Source organism: Myotis davidii, unplaced genomic scaffold, assembly GCF_000327345.1.
Source record: "Myotis davidii unplaced genomic scaffold, ASM32734v1 scaffold243, whole genome shotgun sequence".
NCBI lineage: Eukaryota > Metazoa > Chordata > Mammalia > Chiroptera > Vespertilionidae > Myotis > Myotis davidii.
Window position 1 is genome coordinate 1,231,741 of NW_006295183.1, and position 11,872 is coordinate 1,243,612.

The 11,872-nt window shown below is 56.8% G+C and overlaps 1 protein-coding gene across 1 annotated transcript in view; it reads left to right on the forward strand.

Annotated features, from left to right (window-relative positions):
• The window catches only part of FHOD1 (formin homology 2 domain containing 1), a gene marked incomplete at its 5' end in the record, with an annotated part of 15,356 nt that continues 3,484 nt past the window's right edge, over positions 1-11,872 (forward strand). The window contains 13 exons of the mRNA XM_006769838.2: positions 1-129; positions 7,351-7,457; positions 7,850-7,914; positions 8,202-8,269; positions 8,343-8,448; positions 8,522-8,616; positions 8,883-8,994; positions 9,078-9,172; positions 9,269-9,412; positions 9,533-9,678; positions 9,759-9,920; positions 11,362-11,477; positions 11,565-11,867. Coding sequence (XP_006769901.1) covers positions 1-129; positions 7,351-7,457; positions 7,850-7,914; positions 8,202-8,269; positions 8,343-8,448; positions 8,522-8,616; positions 8,883-8,994; positions 9,078-9,172; positions 9,269-9,412; positions 9,533-9,678; positions 9,759-9,920; positions 11,362-11,477; positions 11,565-11,867 — 1,648 coding nt within the window. The remainder of the gene's footprint in view (positions 130-7,350; positions 7,458-7,849; positions 7,915-8,201; positions 8,270-8,342; positions 8,449-8,521; positions 8,617-8,882; positions 8,995-9,077; positions 9,173-9,268; positions 9,413-9,532; positions 9,679-9,758; positions 9,921-11,361; positions 11,478-11,564; positions 11,868-11,872) is intronic.

Consider the following 11,872-nt stretch of genomic DNA (forward strand, 5'->3'; position numbering starts at 1 on the left):
GACACCGATCCCTTTGCATGTGCCAACTTCCCGGAGCCGCGCCGGGCCCCCACCTGCAGCCTGGACGGGGCGCTGCCCCTGGGCGCACAGATACCCGCGCTGCACCGCTTGCTGGGGGCGCCGCTCAAGGTGAGGGGCGCCTGAGAAAATATGGGGGCGATCGAGGGTTCAGGGTTGGTGCCATGAAAGTCTTTGGGAGGTGCCCCTCGGGGAGAGGCTGGAGCGGGTACGCTCCTCCGGGATACTTTGGGGCTGAGGACCAAGGTCCGCGCAGCCCTGCTTGCGGGAACGCCTCTCAGACTGAGGGGAAACTGAAGCAGGGAGAAGGGAGCTTGTGGTTTGCACCACCCAGGCTGCCCCTTAAAGTGAGGCCCCCCTGGGGAGGTGGTCGAGGGGAGAGGGTGCTCCTAGCTGCCCGTCTGCCTGGGTAACTGCTGTGGATTGGGTGGCGGTAGATGTTTGAGTGGTAGCGGACCCAGGAGGCGGAGCTGGGGGGGGGGTGTGGACCAGCCTTCACCTCACCTGAAGCGGGGGCGGAACTACGAGGCGGGGCGGGCCGCTATAGGTGGCCGAGGCTTCGAGCGGTTGCTGGAGGTTGGATTGGGTCCTGCTGTGTAGAGTGTTGCCCCTGCAGGTGGGGGTGGGGAGGTGGCTTGGAAGGAGGACAGACTTAACGGGGTGCGGGGAGTCCTCCAGAAGCAGCCCAGCCCGGGACTAGCCGAGCGCGGGAGGCTCCGCTGGTGGAAAAGCCCTTTGAGTCACCGCCCCCACCACCCGTACTCGCGCCGCCGCGGGCCAGCAGCTGGAAGGGAGGCGGCGGGCCGGGCTAATTTTAAACCGCCGGCCTGCTCTAGTTTGCCTGCGCCCCGGAACCGACTCGCGCACAATACCCGGGAAGGCCCTTTTCCAGATGGCGGGCCCTACCTCTCCTCCGGCTCGCCGAGCTCAGCCCCCCGCAGGCAGCCCTTTCCGGCGCGCGGGGTTTCCGGGCCAGGACTTTGGGAGGCCACTACCACCCCCCTGGCCGCCCCGCCAGCCAGTCCACACCGAGTGGTGCGGACGAGGAGAGAGAGTTGGTGGTGGTGCAATCCCCATCTCCTAGCTGGGTCGCCGAGTTGCGCAAACTTGCCCCCCGGGCTCGGGGTCTCCCTTGGAATGTGCCCCGGGCGCCAGGCCCCCCGGCCTGCATTCCTCGCGCTGCGGGCCAGCCCCGCCTCCGAGAATGGGCGGGAGAGGTGGTGGGACTATTGGCCTGGGGAATGGCACGTGTCCCTGAAAAAGCCCGGTATTCAAGGCCATGACTTGAAAGTGTCAGCACGCTGCCCATTCCAGAGTTTTGATGCAACATCTACCCCCCTCTCCACCCTCGGCCTGCTCTGTTGAAAGGGGCAAACAGGTGGGCCTGGAAGAAGTGCGTGTCCACCAGCGGGAGGCCACCTCCTATTCAGCTTGGGCGCTAGGGAGAGAGGGGTGCTGAACTGAGGCCAGGTTCCCGAAACGCCTGGAGTTCTACAGGGAACACAGTATTCCACCCACCACCACCCCTACTCTAGGACAGGACTTTCCAACTAGGGGCAGATTTGGGAGGACAGCTACAGGATAGAGGCTCTGCCCTCTGTTCTCTGCTCCCTAGCTGAGGACACTTCTGAACTCAGAGAATGTGTCATCTCTGCCAACTCAGTCCTTCCTCGCTTCCCCACTTTCAGGATCTCCCACCTGGTGTACTTGAGGGACTGTCATATCCTCCACAGGCAGGATATAGGGTGGACACCTGAGGCTACCACAGTGCCTAGAGCAGGACTCCCTGGGGCTGACAGCTCTGCCAGCAATGGTCAGATGCACTGTGATGTGCTCATCCCAAATATAAACTGTGACCACAGCCCCAGAATAGAAGGCCGGAGGAAGAAGGGCTCAGAATAGGGTAGGGTCAGGGACATCAGAGATCTGCGAGAGGGGGAGCAGGGCCCTTTTTTGCAAGAAATGTCAACAACTGGTTCCTTCCCTAGTCCTATAAGTGGGTGCCCCAGGGGCACAGACATGACTCAGGCCTGCCTTCATAGTCTCTAGAGGGGAGAGGTGACCCAGAAATCCAGGCGTCCCTGTGCAGGGCTGTACAGCAGAAATGAGGGAGGGGTTTTGTACTCCCTGCTTCATCCTCTGTACAGTTGTCCAGCAAAGGAACAGGACATAGCCAAGTCTGCCCTCCCAGTCTGGGCACTGACCCCCTCATCCCTGCAGACCCTGCCCACTTTCCCTCTGGGGCTCCACACCACACACCCCATTGAGTTCCCCTAGGGCTTCTTCCTTTTTAAAAGACTTGGAGCTTTCACACCACAGAGGGCCTTGCTCATTTCCTTTCAGTCTAGGAGGAAGCTCCTGGCCACAGCCTCTGACTCATCTCCTGGCCCTAAGTGGGGTGAGGCAGGGTCCTGGCAGTGCCTTCAGCCATGCCTGATGTCTCCAGGGAAACTCAGAAATATCTATCTTCCCTCTATTGCCAGAACCTCTCCCAGTCCAGGAACCTGCCCCCTGCACCAGGGGCAACCAGGCCCTCTGGCCCTACCGCTCACATCCTTACCCTCCCTACTACCTTTGCTCTTGGGATGGTGTCTCAGGAGCCCCTCCCTTACACCCAAAGGCCCTGCCACATCTGGGGTAGCACTGACTTCTCCCTGGGCTCTGAGCAGAGGGACCTGGGTGTTGCTCTGACCCTGATGTGAAGGCTAGAGGAACCCCCTACTCCTAGCAGCAGAGATGGCCCTAGAAATCTGTCCATTACCAGCAACTTTGTTTCCCCAGCTGTGGCTAAAGATTAGAGTAGGACAGGGGTGGCACTATCCTAGAATGTGTCCTCACCTTGCCTGCTCCTTGCTCTAGCCTCAGTCTACCCTTCAGAAGCAGGATAGGCTAGGAGGCTAAGCGTTAAACTGACATACTGGGACAGGGACCGATTGGAGGGGTCCCAGAGGATTCTTAAGGGTAAGAAGGCTCTGATGATGAACTGAGTCCTTTAGCCCCCTGATAGGGAGGTTCCTTTGGGAGATTGTAGAAGATTGGGATGTGGGCATGAGTCATGGCTTCCCCACTTTCCCTATGGCTGGCATGTCACTGATCATTCTGGGCTAAGTAACCTCGTGAAGGACTCAGACCTAGATCCTGGCAGAAGTAGGCACTATTACCCCAACATGTATGGTGTGTGTGTGTTCATTAGCATTCCCTCGCTGGAACTGGGAGGACCAGTTTGGGGTATTTGTAGAGTCCAGACAGCTGAGAGGCTGTCTTTGGCACTTGGTAACCCTACGGGCCCCAACCCTCATTCCACCTACCCTCAGGGTTCCCTGGCGCACTTCCAATGAACCTCTGGGTAATTAAGATCTAGGTCAGTTAGCCCTAGGCCCGTTCCTGGTTGTGCAGCAGGTGCAAATCCACTGAATTTCTTGGTCTCCTCACCTGTCAAAGGATTATCAGAATCAAACTAGGCAGCCCAGTGTATTACACAGAGGAGGCAAAACAAGTGGGTGTCCCTCCTCAAAGCCCATCCATGTCATCTCAACCAGGAAGTCATGGTCTCCTTGGAGATCTGAGATAACAGGAAAAGAGGCTCATAGTTCACAGGGTCTTGTGTGTATAGGAAAGGGAAAGAAAAGGGCAGTTAAATTATTTCCTAAAACAAGAGTCCTCCAGCATATAATTTTGTCCTCTTCTCCGTCTTCTTTGTACCCTGCCCCTGGCATGTTCATTCTCACCTGATTACACCGCTATGAAAAATACTGGGGCGTAGACACCAGGGTCCCCTAAGTTTGGCCCTGCATATAAAATCATATGTAACTAGTTAGGGCTGCCAGCAAAACCTGAGCCCAGAGAATCCAAAGGAACGTAGTCTGGAGGTTGAAGTGAGGGGCTGAGCCTGGGAAGAACGGAGGAGGGACACCACCCCAAGACAGACAGCAGAGAAGTGTGGACGACAAGAGCCAGGAGGGAGTCACGGACGTAGACCTACACTGACCATGTGCTGACCCTAAGCACTGTCAGCAGGGGCCAGGGTTTGGGTTTACTCAGGCCTGGCCCAGCCCCAGGGTGTGAGAAACAAGGCCCAGAGGTTTGGCTCTCAGAAGGGTGACCCCAGGAAGGGGCCAGGGGTGTGAGGGACAAGCACCACGCAGCTGGCGGAAGTCTCTGCTCTTTGCTGCTTGCCTGACCTGAACCCCCTTCCCCATCTCCATCCAAGACAAACAGCTGGAGGAAGGGGGCATTGTCCTATAGGCTTTGGGTTGCCAATTACCCATGAGTCTCCTCTCCATAAATGGGGCACTGGCAGAATTAGACAGGTGACATGGTTAGGAAAGCCACTGACCACCAGGGTTTAAACCTGCTCATCTGAGGAGGCTGGGGTGGTAAGCACTTAGTCTTGGGGACCCCCTGCCCCACAGGGATACAGGTATCCCAGGTACCCCGCACACTTGGGACTAGAGTGTGCAAGTATGCGTGCAGGAGAGGAAGAAAGCGTGCTGGGCCCGAGCTTTCCGTGGGTGTGCTTCTTGGGCCTGTGCCTGGCCAGTGAGCATGTATATACAGGTGTCCCCCAAAAATGTATACACACTTTAACAGGTAATTTCTATTACATTTTGAAAATGAAATGTATTTTAATAAACACTGCCTTTATAATATACCAAGTGTGTATACATTTGGGGGGGACACTTTGTATATACCTGACCATATATACCTGAGTTTGTAAGCAGATACTGCATATAATCGATCACCCCTCCAGTGTTTATCTTTAAACTCCTCCTCTCCCCTCGCTTGGCACCCTTGGCCATTGTGCCTCTACATTTATTTGTGGCCTTTCTCTGAGTCAAGCCTGCCTGCCTCTAGGACTAGCTGGAAAGCAGGGAAGGCAGAGGCAGTGTTTTGTTCTCTGCTCTGTCCTCAGAACCTAAAACCAGCCCCAGTTCATGAATGTTTGGATGAGCTGTTCTCTATGTGTGTGATTTGGGGGGTCTCTGAGCGGGGTTGCAGCTCTGGGGGAGATATGTTTCTCTAGGGTCCCAGAAGGAGATGCAGCTGTGCCTGGATGGGAGTAGGGAGGGTAGGCTGCTGAGTCATCTGTGGGAAGAGGGATCAGGAGGAACGTGGGGCTGCCCTCGGCTGAGCTGGCCCTGGACAAGGTACCCCAGCCCAGGGGCCTTACCCCCTCCCAGCTCAGGCCTATTCCCAGTCGGCCCTGGAGAAGATGACTCTGCTCCTACGGAGGAGAGAGAGGCCAGGCCCGCCCAAGGCGCCCAGGGAAGGGCAGGCAGCCAGGCAGGAAGTGGGACAGAACAGGCTGCAGTATTTGTTCTATGTCCCATGCCCCAGTCCGTGGGGGGAGGTGGTCACCCAAGGGCCTCACAGGAAGGGCCTGAACTGCCAGGAAGGAGCTGTGTCAGGCTCTCAGGCACAGCAGGGATGCTACGCAGAGGCAGCGGTGGGGGCAGGAGCTGGACTCCCTTTCCCCTCAGGGGACCAAGGGCAGCTTGAAGCCCCTGGGCTAGGTCCAGAGCAAGGCAGGACTGACAGAACAACAGGACTTTTATTCCCAGTAAGGTGGAGACTGTAGGCATCCTGACTCTGCAGAGGGGGCTCTCTCTGGGTCATAGCACCTCCAGGAGGAGAGCCACTCGAGTCAAGGGGACTTTGCTGTGGGGGAGGTGTCCAGGAGAGGCACAGTGCTGCCATCAGACTCCCACAATCACCTTACTAGGCCCTTCTACAAGTACTTCTCAAGGAGCCAAGTGCCCTGCCCAGTAGTGGAGGGGAGCCAGGCTTAGTGGGAGAGAGACGTGGGAAGCATGTGCCTTCTTGTTACGATGCAGGTTTCAGGGGCCCACTATAGTCTGACTGAGTCAGACCCTAAAATCTGGTTTTTAATAGGCCCCTTGGAGGCCTCTGAGGTCCAGGTAGGACCATGGTCACTGTAGCCCACGTGAGAACATGGCAAAGACCCTCAGGCCTGGAGGGACTGGAGCCTGTGTATTAGCCCCTGCTACTCACTGTCTTAATTCAGGGACACACATACACCTCCCAGCTGGGTTTGCACCTCCCAGTGATATCGTTGTACTTAACCCAATTATTAATTAACTGGAAAGGAACAAAGGGAAGACCGAGTATTTAGGCATGCCCAGTGAGGTCTGGGTGACATAGGAGAGGTGATTATCTGTCAGTCACACCCAGGAGCCAGGTCATTGGCCAGAATAGGCGTGGCCACTGTAAGGGCGCAAAATCTGAGATATATAATCTCCTAAACCAGCAGGTTCCCTCTCTTGCATGCTGGGCCCCTGGTCCAGTTGTTCAGGGGCACACCCCCCTATATTTGTCCACATGGCCCACAGCCTTGTGGACCCCACACAATGGACTAATGGACTGACGGACCGTGACTAGCCTGATGCTGTGCCGGACTTAACTCCACTGTGGAACGGAAACTGTGGACACTGGCTTTGCTTTGGCTCTGCTGAATCCCTGGTTGCACCTTTTCCTGGACTGGTTTAAGGGCTATGGGACTTTTGAAACCCAGGGATATAGTCCACGCAAGTAAAAATCACTCATTCTCCCATGCAAATCTTAGAAAATCCTTTTTCTCAAGATATCGTAAGAACCCGATCCCCAACACCCAGTGGGTAAAGGAATCCCCCACTTTCACCAGGTGGGTACCCCACTTCCACCAATAACACCAGCATTCTTTTTTTTTTCTTTTTCCCTTAACACTTCCTCCCAGGGTTTGAATGCTTGTGGCTACAGCTTATCACCCCACGGGGCTGTGAACTTCCTCGAAGGCAGGCGCTTCCTTCCATCTTCTCTCCATTCTCGTTCCTCATTTATGTTCATTAACTCGATGCATGTTTAGTGAGAACTTACAATGTGCCAAATGCTAGGCTAGGCTCTGAGGATATAGCATGCAGCAAGACTGACATGGTGCCCGAACCCAGAGAACACACGGTTAAAGGGGAAGAAGACTAGTGTCTAGGATATTATACTGCCCTGGGGAAGGCCTCAGAGTAGGGTACACACATGGCATCGTGTGGGTTGCATAGCATTGCATAGCAGAAGAGTCCAGGAAGTCTTTTCAAAAAAGCCTTATGTAATCTGAAACCTAAAGAACCGGTAAGTGCTAGCCAGGAGAAGACATAGTACATACAAAGGCAGTGCACATAGTAGGCACATGAAGGATTGCTAAAGGAATACTTGGCTACGGTGCAGCCCTTGTGGTGTGCCTCTCTGCCAGCACCCTGAGTAGGAGGTAGGAGGTCATGAGGTCTCCGTACCTACCCCTGCCACCTCTACCCCATCCCTGACAGCTGTTCTCTTTGCCCCCAGCTAGAGGACTGTGCCCTGCAAGTGTCTCCCTCTGGATACTACCTGGACCCTGAGCTGTCCCTGGAAGAGCAGCGGGAAATGCTGGAGGGCTTCTATGAAGAGATCAGGTCAGAGGTGGTGAGACCAGGAACATAAGGCTGGCCACACCCTTGCCCCCACCAGAGGCTGGCTCAGGTGTCAGCAGCCACGACACCTGATCTCTAGCCAAGGACACATGCAGGTCACCTCCTGCTGCCCCAGGGAACTGTGCCAGGGGAATCCCAAGGCCTGGCCAGTGTTACCTGCTACCCAGGATGGAGCAGGGGCTCTCCCACATATCTGAGATACCCGTATTTGCATAAATCCTTCTGTCTGGCCAACCCTGGGGCTTAGAGGAGCAGTTGGGGAGGAAGGAGCTGGGCCTCAGTTGGCATGTGGGGAGGTCTTTGGCTGCCTTGGTGTGGGGGAAGGGACCCCGCAGAATGAGCTGGGAGGTGCTGACTGTGCTGCTTGATTCCAGCAAAGGGCGGAAGCCGACATTGATCCTGCGGACCCAGCTCTCCGTGAGAGTCAATGCCATCTTAGGTGAGTGTGTGAGGGCATCAATGTCCAGCCCAGCTGGCTCAGTTTCTTTCAGGCATGTACTGGACAGTGGACAGGACAGATCAGAGATAGAATATGTGGCTGCTCCCCATTCCTATCCTGACCTTTCCTTCTAGGGCCAAGGCTAATGCTGCAGATAGACTGTAGTGGGGGCTGCCCAGAGCCAGGGAGTAAGTAGAGGAGGAGGTGGGGGGGTCCAAGAATACTAGAATATTCTCTGAGGTTGCCCATGTCCCCTTGAGGTTACTATGTCCATCCACCCCTTGCAGAAAAATTATATGGCTCCAGTGGCCCTGAGCTCCGCCGCTCTCTCTTCTCACTAAAGCAGATCTTCCAGGTGAGGCCCTGAGGTGGGCTGGGGGTGGGCATCCTAGCCTCAGCCCCCTTAAACTCCCCCATGGTGCCCCCAGGAGGACAAGGACCTGGTGCCTGAATTTGTGCACTCAGAGGGGCTGAGTTGCCTGATCCGTGTGGGTGCTGCTGCTGACCACAACTACCAGAGCTACATCCTCCGAGGTCAGCCCCACTCCTCCCCCAGGACCCTTGCTTTCAATGACCCCTTACTGATCTCTTGTTTCTGTGTCCTCAGCACTGGGCCAGGTGATGCTTTTTGTGGATGGGATGCTGGGAGTGGTGGCCCACTCTGAGACCGTGCAGTGGCTGTACATGTTGTGTGCCAGCCTGGTAAATGGCCCTCCCCCCAGCCATGCACCCTTTTCCCACTGCCTCTCTCTGGGCATCGATTTTCTCTCCTATAAAATGGGCAAGAATGGAGTGAGTCTGTGGCCCCTCTAAGCCTAAAAGCACTTCAATGCCTGGGCCGACAGCCAGGGTCTTTTTGTTGAGACTCTCCTGTCTGGGTCCAGCCCCGGGAGCCCTTCCCCCACTGCACTAGGAGCTGGCCCAGCTCTGGCCCAAGCCCCACTCATATGTGGTTATCCCTCCCCTAGTCCCGCTTGGTGGTGAAGACGGCTCTGAAGCTGCTGCTGGTGTTTGTGGAATACTCTGAGAGCAATGCACCGCTGTTCATCTACGCAGTCAACTCTGTGGCCAGCACCACCGGTCAGAGACTGTCCCTCCCTCCCCACCGCTCAGAGCCCTCTCCTACCTTCCTCCTCATGACTGCTCCCCATTCTGTGTGGCAGGTGCTCTGCCATGGGCCAACCTGGTGTGCATCCTAGAGGAGAAGAATGGTGCAGACCCTGAGCTGCTGGTGTACACAGTCACCCTCATCAACAAGGTGTGTGTGGAGGGGGAACCAAAGGCCAGGTATGAGCCCTTCAGGCTCCTGCCTTCAGGCTCCCATGAGCCTTAGCCTCCTATCCCCAACCTCCAGACGCTGGCAGCGCTCCCAGATCAGGACTCCTTCTATGACGTGACGGATGCACTGGAGCAGCAGGGCATGGAGGCACTGGTCCAGCGGCACTTGGGCGCTGCGGGCACTGACATCGACTTACGTGCACAGCTTGTGCTCTATGAGGTGGGCTCTGGGCTGGGCCGCCAGGGCCCAACAGGGAATCAGAAGAAGGGAGGGAGGGGGGCACAGTTTCCCAGCACCCACCCTACCTCAGTTGCTCACATCTGGACCCATGTCTGCTAGAGTGCCCTGCGGATGGAGGATGGAGACATCGAGGAAGCCGCCGCAGGTGGGCGGCGGGAGCGTAGAAAGCCCTCTTCAGAGGAAGGCAAGAGGAGCCGCCGATCTCTAGAAGGCGGGGCCTGCCATGTGCGCACCTCGGAGCCTGGGTAAGAACATGCCTCAGCACTTGGGGAAGAGGGATGGATGCACCAGGAGTAACCTGTCTCCTGACAGACCCCGCCTCCAGCCCCACAGGGCCCTCCTCCTCCTCCTCCAGCCCTGACCCACTCACAAGCCCAGTGCACAGCCCCATGGGCCCTGCCTCTGGCCTCTGTACCTCTGCGAACCTCTTTCCTGCCCTCTCTGTGGCGTCCTCAGCTGACAGCTCCTGTGAGAGGAGCATCTACAAGTAAGTAGGGCGATAGAGGCTACCCCCCTGGAATCCTCTCCCCACCTGTCCCTCCTGCTCTGCTCCCCTCCATGGACCCTCGGCCTCCTCTGCCCAAACGCGTGCTTTCTCTCTCTTTCTTTCCAGACTTCACCAAACTGCTCCTATTTGGTAAGTGACTGCTGGGGGGGTGGGGTTCGGCTCTGACCGGACCGCCTCCCCCTGGGGCTTCTCTTCATCTCCTTCTGGCATTACGTCTGGTCTTGGCCAATGTTATCTGTCTCCCTGACCCCTACTGTCTTTGTTTCTCTGGCACTGTCTCTGACTCTTGTTCTGCTCTTTGTCTCTTACTGCACCCTGTCCGGCTTCATGTCAGTCTCTCCCCTCCACTTACCGTTTCCTCTCGTCATGCCCTCCCCAACCCCCTCCTCTTCCCACTGTGGCTGGGAAGGAATCCCTGATAGCACTGCCCAGGTCTGAGTAGGTGTGAGCACTGGGCTTCCAGGTGGAGCAGACACCACAGTTACTATTTCTTCTCTCATCCCCCTCCACCCCCACCCAGCGCCCCTGAGAGCCCACCTGTCCCCCAGCCCCCTACTGGGCAGGCCAGGCTGGAGTAAGTAGAGGCCAGCTTGCCAGGCCTGCCATGTGCTCAGGGCTTCAGCATTGCTTCTCCCAGCGGGGCTCCACTCGCCTGATGCAGCCAGAGCTCGGGGACTCTCGGGCCCCTTTTCTCCCAGACTTCTGCCTCCTCGGTTACCTAAGGACTAAGGATTGGGATTAGTTCCCTGAGGTCATAGTGGTCCCTGTGCTTCCATAATGATACCTTGGTAGCTTTGCCTAGAGATGAGGACATGAACTCCCAACCTGGAACCCATTCTCCCAGGCATAGGCCAGGAATAGGGCGGGAAGGGCAATTAGGGGGCTGTGCAGTGTGGAGGTAGAGCAACAACCTAGGGCTAAGATAAGGGCCGGGACTGAGGGCCACTGGAGGCTAGAGGGGCCCAGAAAGAGACATTGGATCACTCATTATTTCAACATAAACTGAGTGCCTGTCTCTACCAGGCCCCTTTCTGGGCATAGGTCATGGTTCTCAGAAGCTGCAGACATGCCACGGGAGGGATGTGCCCATTGGCACAGCTATCCCCTTCCCCTGCTCTAAGGGTCCTGGTCTAGAATCAGGAAAATTAACATGAATAGCAAGGTTGCAAGTTAGACATTAAGTAGAACTTCTCTCTGTACGTTGACCTGGAATGCTGGGTTGGAAGTGACTCTCCCCAGATGTGGAGGATTGAACAGGGGCTGGACTTGGGGGATCGGGTCCTGGGTCTGCTTGGCGCATGGTCTGTTCCTGTGTGTCTGTGTGTGCCTGCAATTAGGGGCAGTGCCCAGGGGACCAGCATGTGCACCACCCTGGGCTGGGGTGTGTCAGACAGCCTCACTGACAAGTGCCTCCCCCCAGAGCCCGGTTCCTGGAGAATGTGGCAGCAGCAGAAACAGAGAAGCAGGCTGCGCTGGCCCAGGGCCGGGCAGAGGCCTTGGCTGGGGCAGTGCCCGATGAGGCTGATGGACACCCAGGTGAGCGGGTGGGTGGGCAGAATCTACCCATGTCTCCTTGTTGCACCACAGAGGGCATGACACTGACAGCTGCTTCTCTTTTTTTAGATGCCCGCGAACTGTGGAGTTCCCCTGAACCGGTCCCAGTTTCTGTACCCAAAACACCCCAGAGCCCTGCCCCCCGAGTCCTGCTCAGGTCCCAGAGGAGCCTTGAGCCAGAGCCCAAGGAGCCACTGGCTCCACCAAGCCCCAAGGCCGAGCCCACCCAGAAGTTCTCTACCCATGTACCCAAGCTCTGCATTGGGGACCTGGACTTCTCAGATCTGAGGGAGGACGAAGACCAGGACATACTGAACATAGAGACTGTAGAGGCTGGGAAAGGGGTCCCGCCCCCACCACCCCCACTGCCCTTGCTC